Source organism: Oncorhynchus clarkii, chromosome 1 (genome assembly GCF_045791955.1).
Source record: "Oncorhynchus clarkii lewisi isolate Uvic-CL-2024 chromosome 1, UVic_Ocla_1.0, whole genome shotgun sequence".
NCBI lineage: Eukaryota > Metazoa > Chordata > Actinopteri > Salmoniformes > Salmonidae > Oncorhynchus > Oncorhynchus clarkii.
The window spans coordinates 16,139,337-16,155,109 of record NC_092147.1 but is presented as its reverse complement, the minus strand read 5'-3'; the positions used below and the strand labels follow the sequence as shown (position 1 = coordinate 16,155,109).

The window sequence follows — 15,773 nt, the reverse complement described above, 5'->3', positions numbered from 1 at the left end:
AGCTTGGTTATGTAATATACGCCGTAAGAGCTTTCGTCCCCAAATTACTGCAGTGTAAGAATTGTAAAGGATTTGGCCATGTTTCAAGTGTGTGCAGACAAACAGTATACTAAAGAACAGTGTGCAGAAGGATGACGGTGTTGCAATTGTGGTAGGGATCATGATCCTGAGTTCCTGGAGTGCCCTGTAAGGGTGAAGGAGATTGAGGTGGCAAATGTTTGAGTGGTCAATCGAATCTCCTAAGCAGAGGCGATTTAAAATAATTGAGAAAACAAGTGATATTAGTGAGGATATGGTAGTGGATACACCACAGCTTGTAGTAAATGTTTGTTACCATGCAATATACAGTGCCTTGCGAAAGTATTCGGCCCCCTTGAACTTTGCGACCTTTTGCCACATTTCAGGCTTCAAACATAAAGATATAAAACTGTATTTTTTTTGTGAAGAATCAACAACAAGTGGGACACAATCATGAAGTGGAACGACATTTATTGGATATTTCAAACTTTTTTAACAAATCAAAAACTGAAAAATTGGGCGTGCAAAATTATTCAGCCCCTTTACTTTCAGTGCAGCAAACTCTCTCCAGAAGTTCAGTGAGGATCTCTGAATGATCCAATGTTGACCTAAATGACTAATGATGATAAATACAATCCACCTGTGTGTAATCAAGTCTCCGTATAAATGCACCTGCACTGTGATAGTCTCAGAGGTCCGTTAAAAGCGCAAGGACCATTCTGGAAGAAAACCTGATGGTCTGCAAAAGACCTGAGACTGGGATGGAGATTTGTCTTCCAACAAGACAATGATCCAAAACATAAAGCAAAATCTACAATGGAATGGTTCAAAAATAAACATATCCAGGTGTTAGAATGGCCAAGTCAAAGTCCAGACCTGAATCCAATCGAGAATCTGTGGAAAGAACTGAAAACTGCTGTTCACAAATGCTCTCCATCCAACCTCACTGAGCTCGAGCTGTTTTGCAAGGAGGAATGGGAAAAATGTCAGTCTCTCGATGTGCAAAACTGATAGAGACATACCCCAAGCGACTTACAGCTGTAATCGCAGCAAAAGGTGGCGCTACAAAGTATTAACTTAAGGGGGCTGAATAATTTTGCACGCCTAATTTTTCAGTTTTTGATTTGTTAAAAAAGTTTGAAATATCCAATAAATGTTGTTCCACTTCATGATTGTGTCCCACTTGTTGTTGATTCTTCACAAAAAAATACAGTTTTATATCTTTATGTTTGAAGCCTGAAATGTGGCAAAAGGTCGCAAAGTTCAAGGGGGCCGAATACTTTCGCAAGGCACTGTATATCCTGTGTCTTAAAAAGATGGATTTTGTTGCGTTCATTGCCATAGTTATAACTGTACAACACAAGTCTCAAAGAAGTCTGAGGAACCTGACATTATTATGGCTGCGGCAGAACATTTTTTGAACTGAAGACTTGCAAATGGTACTGGTGTCGGAAGAGGTTCCCCTTGAGCCTGTGTAGGAGTCAGATATGTCTTGTTTTTTTTTTACAGAAAAGCTGTTTGATATATTCTATTTAATGATTTTTTTGGTATATTGTTCAGTTGTTTGGGGAATGCTGTTTACATCCCGAATAGTAGGTTGTAGTCTATCACAGTGCCATCCGTTTTGTTACCAAAGCATCTTATACCGCCCACTACTACGACCTGTATGCTCTAGTCGGCTGGCCCTCCCTACATATTCGTCGCCAGACCCACTGGCTCCAGGTCTAAGCATAAGCATACATCTATGCTAGGTAAAGCTCCGCCTTATCTCAGCTCACTGGTGACGATAATAACACCCACCCGTAGCACGCGCTCAAGCAGTTATATCTCACTGGTCATCCCCAAAGCCAACACCTTCTTTGGCTGCCTTTCCTTCCAGTTCTCTGCTGCCAGTGACTGGAACGAATTGCAAAAATCGCTGAAGCTGGAGTTTACATTTCCCTCACTAACTTTAAACATCAGCTATCTGAGCAGCTAACCGATAGCTGCAGCTGTACATAGTTCATCTGTAAATAGCCCACCCAATCTCCCTACCTCATTCCCATATTGTTTTTATTTACTTTGCTGCTCTTTTGCACTCCAGTATCACTACTTACACACCATCATCTGCTCATTGATCACTCCAGTGTTAATCTGCTGAATTGTAATTACTTTGCTACTATGGCCTATTTATTGCCTTACCTCCTCATGCCATTTGCATACACTGTATATAGACTTTATATTAAGTTATTGACTCTACACTTGTTTATTCCATGTGTAACTCGGTGTTGTTGTTTCTGTCGCACTGCTTTTCTTTATCTTGGCCAGGTCGCAGTTGTAAATGACAACTTGTTCTCAACTAGCTTACCTGGTTAAATAAAGGGGAAATAAAATAATAAATAAAGGTGGCAGGATGCACATTACATTGTGTGATTGCCAATATACCAGAGAAGAAGAATAAGAAATTGGCATGAACCACTTTTGGTAGCATAAGGGCCAATGGGGGCTTTCAAGAGGTTATCCCCTTCCCCCCCTTCGCATGAACGACTATGGTATATCCCAACTACATCGATTACCTACCTCATCGTCGCAACAATTCGTTTTCAGCGTCGTAGAAGTCTACTGTGTGGGAATGGTAGGCCACATCAGTCAACGATGTAGTACTGGCAGAAGAGAGCGTTAGTAGCCCATGTTCACTAACTAGGGACAATTAACCAACAGATGTAGGTGCTTGGATATGAGACAAAATAAAACTGTCTGTGTGTCTCTCCTGTTGATACACAAGGCCAATACTCAAAGTGAAATGCATGTTTCCCCCCTCATATTTTGTTGCTTCACAGTTTACAAAAGCCATTTGCAATTGTGTTGCTTTTGGTTATATTGAAGTTTTGAAGATCATCATAGGACCTAGGCGACTGTCCCTACACCTATTAAATACTCAAGCACCCCTTTTGTTTTTTTACAATGACCTGTCCTGTCCTGTTGCTTATGGCAAGTATTGGTTGCTGCCTTTCACATGCTTTAAAAGCAGCGCATCTTTGCCACTTTCAGAATAGAAACAAGCCTGTTTTTGATTCTTTTTTTCCACTCTATTCATAGACTGGTATATTTGTAGTACCTTTTTATGGTGTCACTTTTTTGTCATGTTTGACAAACGTGTTATTAATCTGTCCTGTTGTGTTCCAGCCCTGTAATTAATTCCCACAAGTTTCAGTCTCTAGTCATCATAGGTTTCCGGGCACAGCAGGTCAACAACAACACGATGCCAACACTGTTTGATGGGGCATAGCATGGCAGTGACTGTGAGAATGGTAGACTGACTACAGTAGATGGATGAAGGCCTTGAGTAGGTCACATCAATTATTTAGGTGTTGTGATATTGGTTGAGGGTAAATGCTCTTTGGCCTCTGGTTTGTTTCAGTCGAAGGAATAGGTGTGTGCCTCTAGTCCTATTGCAATCTGTAATAGTAGTCTGTAAGGCTCTCTGCAGGTACTGAAGACTGGACAGAATGTGCGTGCGTGGATGCTTCTGTCCTCCTTTTTTCCATAAAATATTTTTCTCTCAGTGCTGCTCTTCCCTTCTGTGTAGGTTGTCCAGCTTGCTAGTAGTTCATGACTTCTGGATTTGGGCTACAAATCCTCAGTTTTTGCAGCCTGGTTTGGCAATGTTAGCCTGAAGGTTGCATAAGAGGTGATCTAATCATATGTCAAAGTTTATTTTCTCAAAGTGTCTTGAACTATTCCCATTGTTATTTACAAAGCGGAACTAAAAAACATGTGTTTTTTAAGCACTGCAAGATGGTTGACTTAAGTGTTTTGTTGTAGTTGGTGACTGACATCTCTGTTACTGTTTGTGTTTCACAGTTGCCGGAGCAGCAACAGGAAGAGTCTTGGCGTGGGGACACCATCTCCCACTCTGTCACGCCCTCTCTCCCCACTCTCCGTCCACACCGGTAAGAAGCATATAAACCATCACAGGAACAGAAGTTTGACTCCAACGTATTATTTTTGGGGCCTGCACTACGCTAGGTAGACCTATGCCCTCCCATTGACACGTTTGAATGTTTCAGAGTTCGCTGTACTACTACGACATAGCAGAAAAACCAACTCCTTTACTGCAAATATACATATTTTAGATTTGTCACACTAACCGTTTGGGCCTAAAAGTTTTTCTAGATTTATGCTGTGCTGATTGTAGAAAGGAAGAGAAATAAATCTTATTGGGCAGGAAAAAAAAAAGTTAAAAAGTTGTCTAAAGTCTCTTCAGTAAAGTGGTTGGTTTTGTGTTCCCCTCAGCATTTGAATCAATGGGAGTGTATATCACTCCTAGTTGTCAACCAGGTGCACCCTATGAATAGATTTCTGTACTAGGGCCTACATGTCAGAGATGTGCAGACACTCTCTTTCAAGTTCAATTATGTTGAGGCTTATCTTATTAGGTGGCACAATTAAACATTCATTTCGTTTACAGTTGCTTAATTGGTATCAAACAGCTCGCATGTTAACCTCTAGCGTCGAGCAATCCCGTAAGCGTAATCCCGGGAGCGTAATCATAGCCTCAAGCTCATTACCATAACGCAACGTTTCCTATTCATGAAAATCGCAAATGAAATGAAATAAATATATTGAAACACAAGCTTAGCCTTTTGTTCTCAATTTCCGCCTGAAGACATACTCAAATCTAACTGCCTGTAGCTCAGCCCCAGAGGCAAGGATATGCATATTCTTGGTATCATTTGAATGGAAACATTCTGAAGTTTGTGGAAATGTTAATTGAATGGTGGAAGAAAAGAGAAAATATTTTTTTTTTAAATTTTTACCCCTTTTTCTCCCCAATTTCGTGGTATCCAATTGTTGTAGTAGCTACTATCTTGTCTCATCGCTACAACTCCCGTATGGGCTCGGGAGAGACGAAGGCATGACTTTCGTCCTCCGATACACAACCCAACCAGCCGCACTGCTTCTTAATACAGCGCGCATCCAACCCGGAAGCCAGCCGCACCAATGTGTCGGAGGCTACACCGTGCACCTGGCAACCTTGGTTAGCGCGCACTGCGCCCGGCAGTCCACAGGAGTCGCTGGTGCGCGATGAGACAAGGACATCCCTACCGGCCAAGCCCTCCCTAACCCGGACGACGCTAGGCCAATTGTGCTTCGCCCCACGGACCTCCTGGTCGCCTGCCGGTTACGACAGAGCCTGGGCGCAAACCCAGGGACTCTGATGGCACAGCTGGCGCTGCAGTACAGCGCCCTTAACCACTGCGCCACCCGGGAGGCCTGTTTTTTATTGTTGTAGTATCATCTTTCACATGTACTAGAATAGCCACACAGTCAGATAGGATGCTGGAGATCATTTTGATGGATAACACAAGAGGGCAACTGTAGGTGTGCAAAGTTTCAGACTGATAACTTCAGGAATGGGTGCGCTACATGACATGGCATGAAGTCACCCAGGTGTCCCACACAAGTTGCCCAAATGTACCCAAGTGGCCGAATTGGTGAAATGACCTATAACTATATACAGCAGTGCAAATAACTATATACAACACGTCAAAAAGCTATTCTAACACACACACACAAAAAAAATGTTTAAAAAAATATTAGAAAATAAATATAGAAAAAAAAAACAGTACACACCTTGGAAATCCTCGTCACAGTATTTTGCTGCCTGTGCCCTGTCCCATAGCAGTCTCTTTCTGATGTAAAGCAGAGGCAAACTGAACAAGTGGTGCATTTCATGCGACACAGAACACAACGACGCCTCCATGCTGTGCCCTTTTGGCCCTGAGGCACAGTCATGCCTCAGGGCAATTAATTTTTTTTTTATATATAATATACATATATTTTTATATTTCATAAAACGGCATTAGCACTTACCCGTCCAGAAGTACGTTTGAATCATAACACTCCAAGATTCCTCAAACAAAAAATCTGTCTCACTTAAACTTTTACTTTAGAGTTTTACATTATGTAATTCGCCAGGATATCTTCAATGAAATCGTTGAAACTACAACTTTCCGAAATACAGCTGCGCGTAAAAAGCCTTACAGCAACTGCTCTGATCGTCAAGGCGAAAATGGAGTTCCCTGCGCGTGTGATTACAACCAAGGAATTGTGGTCCAACCCCGAACCATTACATACTGGCGTTTACCTCAGCTCATTGGCTATCTACCCAGCTAGATTTCAAGAAGATCAGTGGTCATTGGGCAGAAATATAGTAAATCTATGAAGCTTCGCTACAATGATTGGTGCGTCAGGTAGTCATTTATCGTTGTCTTCAAATCAGCTCACTTCGGTCAATTCTCCCCGCAAAAAAACCAATGATGTTTGACTGTGTTGCGAACATCCAGAGGAATGCACAGAAACCCAGCATGAATGACTATATAAACTATTGTTTACATGGGCGAATCACGCCGAATGCTCCGTAAAAAAATTATTGAGATGGAATTCACGGCACAAATAGTTTACAAAATGTTTAGATTTAGGCTATAAAAATTTATTTTATCAAAGAAAACGGCACTTCATTTGATCAATGGGATATTCAGGAAGAGAAATAAGAGCAAGATATCAGAATGTAAGTCATAATTTTACCTTCATATGTGAAAGTCTAAAAACGGTCATGGCGGGAAAATGTTTCTGTTCTTGATTGCTCTTTTCAAACAAAAGCATGGGATTTGTTCTCTGTAATAGCTATTTTAAATTGGAAAACGTAGTTTGATTACCAAGATCCTAATCTTTTGAAGGGTGTAAGACACTTGCATTTTCAAGAATGTTTAATGTTACGAAATTGTATTTTTAGTTGTCACTCTGAAATTTCCCCTGATGTTGGTCCCTGTACGGGGACAGCAGCCATAACTTAACAACACTGTCATCTCAGATTTTCAAAATATGCGTTACAGCCAACGCTAGACAAGCATTTGTGTAAGTTTAGCATGGCATAATGCTATGCTAGGCTGTGCTGGCAGCAGGCAACATTTTCACAAAAATAAGAAAAGCAACCAAATTAAATAATTTACCTTTGAAGAACTTCAGATGCTTTCACTCAGGAGACTCCCAGTTAGATAGCAAATGTTCCTTTTTTCCAAAAATAATATTTTTGGAGGTGAAAAACGTCATGTTAGTTCATCCTGCTTGGCTGAGAAATCGACCGAAAATACTTAAACTATAGCGCCAAACTTTTTTCAAAATTTGCTCCATAATATCGACAGAAACACGGCAAACGTTGTTTAGGATCCATCCTCAAAGTGTTTTTAACATATGTATTCAATAATATATCCGTGGAGGCAGTTGGTTTCTCATAATCTATTGGAAAAATTGCTACCTCAGTATTTTACGCAACGTTTTCTCCGGGAGACACCATGCGTCCACTCGCCCTATATGGTCTCTAACAGCCATTCTCCAATGGAAATGCCTAAAGACGTCACAATGCTGCAGACACCTTGGGGAAAACGTGGAAAACGTAAGCTGACTCCTAGCTGCTTCACAGCCATATAAGGAGTCATTGGCATGAGGCTGTTTCAAAAAATGCGGCACTTCCTGATTGGATCTTTATCTGGGTTTCGCCTGTAACATCAGTTCTGAGGCACTCACAGACAATATCTTTGCAGTTTTGGAAACGTCAGTGTTTTCTTTCCAAAGCTGTCAATTATATGCATAGTCGCATCTTTTCGTGACAAAATATCTTGTTTAAGACGGGAACGTTTTTCATCCAAAAATTAAAATATCCAAGAAGTTAATGAACTTTTGTGTCTTGAGTACAAAACAATCCAGTCACCATCAAAGACGAACCAAATTCTACTTTACAACTGCGCATAGACTCCTCTCGATTAATGGCCTTTGATGATAACTGCTGCTTTGTTTGGCACAAGACCTATGTGAGATTTTATTTAGTCTAGCTACTTGGAGTAGCTGAGACGTGCCTCCCTCCATAGAGGTTGCTTCATCGTTATTCAAAATATTTGAAAAAAGGGGTTTTCTACAAAGCTTGAATGACATATTCTTGTTATCCAAGCTTAATGTAATGATGGTAATCATCCCTTGTTTTTTTTCAGCTGCAAGCAGTCCCCTAGACAGCCCCCGGAATGTATCCACCTGTGCCTCCCTCAACTTCCCATTCGCTCGCAGGTATTTTGGTACCCTGCTACACTTAAGCTCTGGATGTTTATTTGTGTGGGTGTTTATGAATCCTCTACCTTCAGATCATACTTACTCTAGAGTAGTAGACCAGTCTTTCTCCACCACTCTTGCACCTGGTCCTCATTCCTTGAAAACCATTTACGTTAATCAAACACAGAAAAGCGTTTCATTATTGATGGAGCGACCAGTGTCGTTGCACGCACAAGAGGTCGAGAAACAGTCGGCTCCTCTAATTCCTCCCCTTCAGCATTTGCTTGCTCGCGTCCCTCTTGCCATTTTAATGTGGGTTTAGAAAGGATGTATCACTCAATGCAATGATGTCACACTCAATGCTCTTCTCTGTCCTGGCACCCAAATGGTGGAACAAGATTCCCCCTAAAGTTAGGGAAGTATACTGCACAACACTAACACCCTTGCCTTTTTTGCACTAACACTCACGCTTGTCTTTTCTGACTAGCACTAACTTTGTTGATAGATGCTTTATTGAGGAACATTTTACTTACTATGATTGTGATATGTTTTATTTTCTCCTAGCAACCTTAAGACGAATGCATTAACTATACTGTAAGTCACTCTGGATAGTAGCGTTTTAACCATTTTCAACCAATCTGCTAACCTCACAGCAAGAGGTTTTCCTGGCAAGTGTGGGTCTATACAGCAGTACACATTGATGTAGCAGTGTGTGTGCAGTAGCGGTGCGTGGGTAAAATCACTGGGGAAGCCAACCCAGGAAAAAAAAGCCATATCACAAGATACAGTACCAGTCAAAGGTTTGGACACACCTACTCTTTCAAGGGTTTTTCTTTATTTTTACTATTTTCTACATTGTAGAATAATAGTGAAGACATCAAAACTATGAAATAACACATATGGAATCATGTAGTAACCAAAAAAGTGTTATACAAATCAAAATATATTTTATATTTGAGATTATTCAAAGGAGCCATCCTTTCCCTTGATGACAGCTTTGCACACTCTTGGCATTCTCTCAACCAGCTTCATGAGGAATGCTTTTCCAACAGTCTTGAAGGAGTTCCCACACATGCTGAGCACTTATTAGCTGCTCCTCCTTCTCCACTTTGCGGTTCAACTCATCCCAAACCATCTCATTTGGGTTGTGATCGGGTGATTGTGTAGGCCAGGTCATCTGATGGAGCACTCCATCACTCTCATTGGTCAAATAGCCATTAAACAGCCTGGAGGTGTGTTTTGGGTCATTGTCCTGTTCAAAAACAAATTATAGTCCCACTAAGCGCAAACCAGATGGGATGGCGTATTGCTGCAGAATGCCTTGGTAGCCATGCTGGTTAAGTGTGCCTTGAATTCTCAACAAATCACTGACAGTGTCACCAGAAAAGCACCATCACACCAAAGGACAGATTTCCAGGGGCCTAATGTCCATTGCTTGCGTTTCTTGGCCCAAGCAAGTCTCTTCTTCAGATTGGTGTTCTTTATTAGTGGTTTCTTTGCAGCATTTCAACCATGAAGGCCTGATTCACACAGTCTCCTCTGAATAGTTGATGTTGAGATGTGTCTGTTACTTGAACTCCTTGAAGCATTTATTTAGGCTGCAATTGCTGAGGCTGGTACCTCTAATGAAATTATCCTCTGCAGCAGAGGTAACTCTGGGTCTTCCTTTCCTGTGGCGGTCCATAAATACACACTCATGAGAGCCAGTTTCATCACAGTGCTTGATGGTTTTTGCAACTGCACTTGAAGAAACTTTCAAAGTTCTTGAAATTTTCTGCATTGACCTTCATGTCTTAAAGTCATAATGGACTGTCGTTTCTCATTGTTTATTTGACCTGTTCTTGCCATAATATGGACTTGGTCTTTTTGCCAAATAGGGCTATCTTGTGGATACCACCCCTAGCTTGTCACAACATAACTGATTGGCTCAAATACATTAACTTTTTTAACAAGGCACACCTGTTAATTGAAATGCATTCCAGGTGACTATCTCATGAAGCTGGTTGAGAGAATGCCATGAGTGTGCAAAGCTGTCAAGGCAAAGGGTGTCTACTTTGAAGAATCTCAAATATAAAATATATTTAGATTTGTTTAACACTCTTTTGGTTACTAAACTATTCCATATGTGTTATTTCATAGGTTTGATGTCTACAAAGTAGAAAATAGTAAAAAATAAAGAAAACCCTTGAATGAGTAGGTCTGTCTAAACTTTTGACTGGTGCTGTATTTGTTGTGATAATTACGTTTGCTCTATAACTTGTTGGTTCATATGCCTTATGACCGTGATATATATACTCACACTACTTGTAGAGAAACACCAATGCCATCCTCCTCTCTTTCATGTTGACAAAACGGTCTACGACTCTGTCATACAGTACATGCTTTTATTTTTTGTCCAAGGCTACCTGGCTAAAATGCTTGCTCGCTAGCCTAACTTCCTTTCATGGGCAACTTTAACTAGTTAACCAGTGGTGGAAAAGTACTCAATTGTTATACTTGAGTAAAAGTAAAGATACCTTAATAGAAAATGACTCAAGTGAAAGTCAGCCAGTAAAATACTACTTGAGTAGAAGTCTAAAAGTATTTGGTTATAAATATAATTAAGTATCAAATGTAAATGTAATTGATAAAATGTACTTAAGTATCAAAAGTAAAAGTATAAATCATTGCGAATTCCTTATTAAGCAAACCAGACAGCACAATTTTCTTGTTTTTTATTTATTTACAGATAGCAAGGGGCACACTCCGACACTCATATTATTTACAAATGAAGCATTTGTGTTTAGTGAATCTGTCAGATCAGAAGCAGTAGGGATGACCAGGGATGATTTCTTGATAAGTGTGTGAATCAGACCATTTCCCTGTCCTGCTTAGCATTCAAAATGTAAGGAGTACTTTTAGGTGTGAGGGGAAAAAGTATGGATTAAAAATTTGATTATTTTCTCTAGGAATGTAGTGAAGTAAAACTTGTCAAAAATATAAATAGTAAAGTACAGATACTGAAAAAAACGACTTAAGTAGTACTTTAAAGTATTTTTACTTAAGTACTTTACACCACTGTAGTTAACATTAGCCTTCCACATCTAGCTACTGTGCATATTGCACTTCCATCCTCTCAGGCCAGGGGCACAATGTATGAATTTATGGTTGGCTCAGAATCACCATTATAATCATTGGCCAGTATGGAGAATTAAGTAAAACTACAAGTCCAAATCCTTATCTCCAACCATTGCTCATTTAGGAAAGGGACAATTTTAGCTGGCTAGCTAGCCACCGGAGGACAACAAAACAAAGAAATGCAAGAATTGAAGTAATTCTGTCAGTATTGCTCTCGATGTGATGTGGTTGGAGTGCAGTCAAATCCAGACTGGCTTCTCTCAACACATTTTTTTTGGTGCACCAGGACCATTCACTGTGTGTGTGTGTGTGTGTGTGTGCAACGATGTATAAATATAAAGTCAATGATTGTTGATTGAAGTGCGTTGATGTCTTTACAATGCGTTTGATAGCGGTTGTCGTAACGTTCAACCAAGAACTGCTCAATCCTTTAAGCTGGAGCGATTTGCTTTAAGTATGCTTTCATCCGATCCTCTTCAAAACCACATTTGGCCAGCAGTGTGCTCGCAGTTACTCAACATCCCTTTATTCACGACCCTGGATTTTCCAGTGCAACCTGTAAACACTTAGATTCCTGATGGTAACAGCCATCTCTAATTTAGAATAAAGGCACATCACATTATTGGTTATGCATATCTAGAGAAATGTGATTTTTCTTAACCCAGATGTGATTGGAAAATACATGGTTTTATACAATGTCTCTGGAAATGGGCTGAAAAAGAACTCCACTGGACTAGAGCCCCTTCTAATGTCAGTGACCCATATCCCTGGTGATTACAGTAGAAAGAACGAAAGTGCTATGCACATTTCTTTGCTCTTTAAATTGGTGTTGGGCTAGACAAATTAAGACTGACACATAAGCCAATTGTGTCAGACTTCATATGTCAAATGAAATGTCACAGGTCAGTGGCTCACTATCACAGTCATGTTTGGTCTAAGCATGGGACTGTAGAGAGATGTAACAGTTCAAAATGTTCACCATCTCTCTCCTGCTTCTCCTGCTGCCGTGACCTCCGCCACATGGCTCGCACTGACAGGTACTTATTTCGCTTATCCTATTGTCCTTCATGCTTTTCTCATGCCCAGCTTTAAATTGATAACCACATTTCCTCAAACCAAAATGTAAAATCCCCTTTTATTTCCTCAGCCCAGATACACTGTGACACGTGCATATTGATTACACATAACATAATCCCTCAATGTATATTACATGAACAACAAAGTAATAAGAAGACACCGCAAAGTGTTGTAGTGCTGGGACGACATAATGTGTTATAAGGGAGTTTGGGATATGATATGTAAATATAAAAGGTTACATAATAATGCATGTGCCTTTTTTTCACCAGAACGGAAGGCAGAAGATGGTCGCTGGCGTCCCTCCCCTCTTCCGGCTACGGAACCAATCCCCCCAGCTCTACCGTCTCTGTACGTCTCTAAACCTAGCCCCACTCCACTCCCACAGGGGCCATATGAAACTGCAGTTACACAACACCACCTATACCATTAAACAAGATAATATACATCTGAGGCTGACAGAGACGATGTATGGACACTGACCATGTGACCAGACAGGACAAATCCTGACTGGAATCATCATCTGTCTGAATGAGCCATCATGTTTGACTCCTAGCCTGCGGTGGATAATGTCCATAGGACATGCATATATTAAGTGTGACGTGATGGGCTAATGTTCTGTATTTGTGCTCGTAATATGATTTGATGCTTTTGAAGAGCGTTATCAATGGTCTGGTGTCTTAGTGGTTCGCACTCAAATGCCCTCATCTTACATTTTTCTTACCCTGTGAATATTGTTAATGCATTAACATAATCATCAGAATACGTTTAAGTTGTGTAAGTATTTTATAAGAGAGAAAGTGTGGGGGCTCTATAGCAGTGGAGTCTCCTCCTCCTCCAAGGAAGGGGAGGACCACTGCTCTATTGTGACTGATGAGAGATTAGGACTCTGCTCTTCATATGTCTCAACAAACCCTAAACACAAACTCCTCTGCTCACAAATCCACCAGCATCCATGTTTCTGACAGACTAGCTTGGTTCCTTTTCCCCTCTAAATGTCCTGCGTGACACTATATCTAGCCATCTTGTCTCAAGAGGACCACAATGGAAATAAGTCCCAGACTTTGTGTTATCCTCCATGATTTTACTCCTATGTATGTACGGCTTTTTCAAGTTTTGTGTGTGCTCGTTTAAAAAAAATGGTTGTCGTGTCTTTGGCTATGCCGGATTAAGTGATATGACATAATATTCTATAAAATAATTTATCTGTAATTAAGATTACCTGATTGAGCTAATCATGTAACTGTAATTAACTAGAGAGTCGGCCACCACAAAATAATATTTATAGAGCTCTTATCTTACGAATAAACTCTTAAAGACCTAGTAATATTTTACATCAATAGCAGTCAATATTAATCGTCATCTTAATTCAGTCTCATCTGAAAGTTATAAATTCTTGGTTATCTGCACGAACCCTGGCTAACAAGTTGAACTAGCAATACAAAATTGGGTTTAATTATTTATTTCCTAAATACCTAACTAATCACACAGAATTACACATACACATAATTAAATCATAACTTGATTACAAATTACGTCATGAAGGAAAACGTCCCTAGCGGGCGGAACAGATATGACAGCTGGTTACACGAAAGAAAAGGGGCTGGGTTTGAGTGAAAGAGCGGGAAGACTGAGGAACAAAGGGCGAAGCTGTGCTATTGTAAATACAGTATCTTATGCATTCTAAATTACTTCCCATTTGGAAAAGGAAAATGCAATAAATATTTACTCTGAGCTGCGCTTCGGTAGGTTGGTGGTAGATGGAAGGCCGTGTTGCCCAACCGAGTCCTGTGTCCTTTGAAGAATGTCTCTGCTGGTAAATTGAATACGTTGTAGTAACGTCGTTGTGCGGTAGACGGGATACTCTGTCTGTTCCTCCCGAACCCTCGTTTGCAGCGGCTGTTGCTAACTCAACGGCTAGGAGGTATCACTTCTGTAGTGAATAAGAGTTCAAAGTTCATACCATTCGCAACCAAAGCTCACGCTGATGTTGGCTTCGTTCTGTAGTTATTATCTGAACCATTCTGACATCGGACTGTCGTCCTCACGTCCTCGGAACAGGAGGTTACATTGTCGTCACGGGAGATGAGGGCGTGTTTGAAAAGTTTTATAGCCCATGTCCCTTCACAGGGGCGGGCCACTGATTGAGTAGAGCCCTATCTTATGAAAACCCAAATCTCACATTTTAGAAGCTAAAATCACATTTCATCCCATCACAAAGAATTTCATATTCAAACATTTAAATTGAACAACAATTCCATGTGAATCCGATAACTCTGTGTAGACTTTCCACTGTAGAGTTTGTCATCTTATCATTGATGACAATGTCTCAGATGACAACCGAACTGACATCATATTCATTAAGTACCACCGCATATGTTCAGTTGGTCTGATTACCAGAATATAGTTCATTTCCCCCCACCTTCTGATGTTCCCAGAATCTATATGTTAACCAAGGGCTTTGCAAATGTAACATCAGTAGGGTAGAGAGAGGAAAAAGGGGGGAAAAGGTATTTATGACGGTCATAAACCTACCTCCCAGGCCAATGTCATGACATGGTCTAATTAATAAACTAAAGTACAGAGTAGGAGAACAACATGAGACAATGTGAAAAATCTAAGGTCTGTAGGAGAAAGATGGTGAGATGAGAACAGGCCGTGTGTTCCTCCACTTTTAGGGAGTTTAATGAGGTAAAACCTGGCACATGCGGCGAGGTCAGACTGGGACAATAGGCCTGTCAGAGGCCCTCTTTATGTTCAGGCAGAAAAGGGACATCACTGCTATTCAGGACTCATGGGGCGAAAAATTGGACAGATTGCCAGAAGTGGCCAGTGTGTGCTTTTCATCGAATAAAAAGATTAACAAAAAGAATGTGCTCAGCCTCAATAGCCGCAAGAAAAAAATAACAGTTTTCTTGTCCTAAATATGATACCAATCCTCCATCTTTCAGGATAAAGTGTTGGCTTTTGAATTTTAAAATATGATGTCAAACACAGTTCTCTTACATATGTCAGTGGGATAATGTGTTGATTTTTTTGAGTGGGCATTTACCTAGACCAATGGAACCCTTGAAAGATATGTACTTATTTTTCTCCAGTCCTCCTCCTCCTCCCAGGAGCGCCTGCACCAGCTGCCCTACCAGCCCACTCAAGACCAACTCCACTTCCTGTTCAAGCACTTCCTCAGCTCGGAGAATGTGGCCGACGAGGAAGTGAGACCCTCACCGTTCATGCGCCCTCGCTCCCACAGCCTCAGGTAGCCGGCAGTTACCTCTTGCCTGAACTGTAATGAGCCGTCCTTGAACAATAATAATGAAGTGCTATATCATCAAAATTAGATTTAATGCATCATCACCTTACGTTTGTTTTTGTGGAGTTTTTTTGTTTTATTGTCAGACATGGGAAGTTACTACATGCAAATTGGTACTTCCAAAACAAGAGAGCCGCCTAGGTGTGGACTAAACTTGAGTCAGTGGAGG

General features: G+C 40.7%; 1 protein-coding gene across 1 annotated transcript in view; it reads left to right on the top strand.

The window, feature by feature from the left end:
- Positions 1-15,773, top strand: part of LOC139370521 (microtubule-associated serine/threonine-protein kinase 3-like) — a 54,954-nt gene that overhangs the window by 12,636 nt on the left and 26,545 nt on the right. Inside the window, exons 3-6 of the mRNA XM_071110096.1 lie at positions 3,862-3,950; positions 8,049-8,121; positions 12,567-12,645; positions 15,393-15,550. Of these exons, the coding sequence (XP_070966197.1) occupies positions 3,862-3,950; positions 8,049-8,121; positions 12,567-12,645; positions 15,393-15,550 (399 nt within the window). The remainder of the gene's footprint in view (positions 1-3,861; positions 3,951-8,048; positions 8,122-12,566; positions 12,646-15,392; positions 15,551-15,773) is intronic.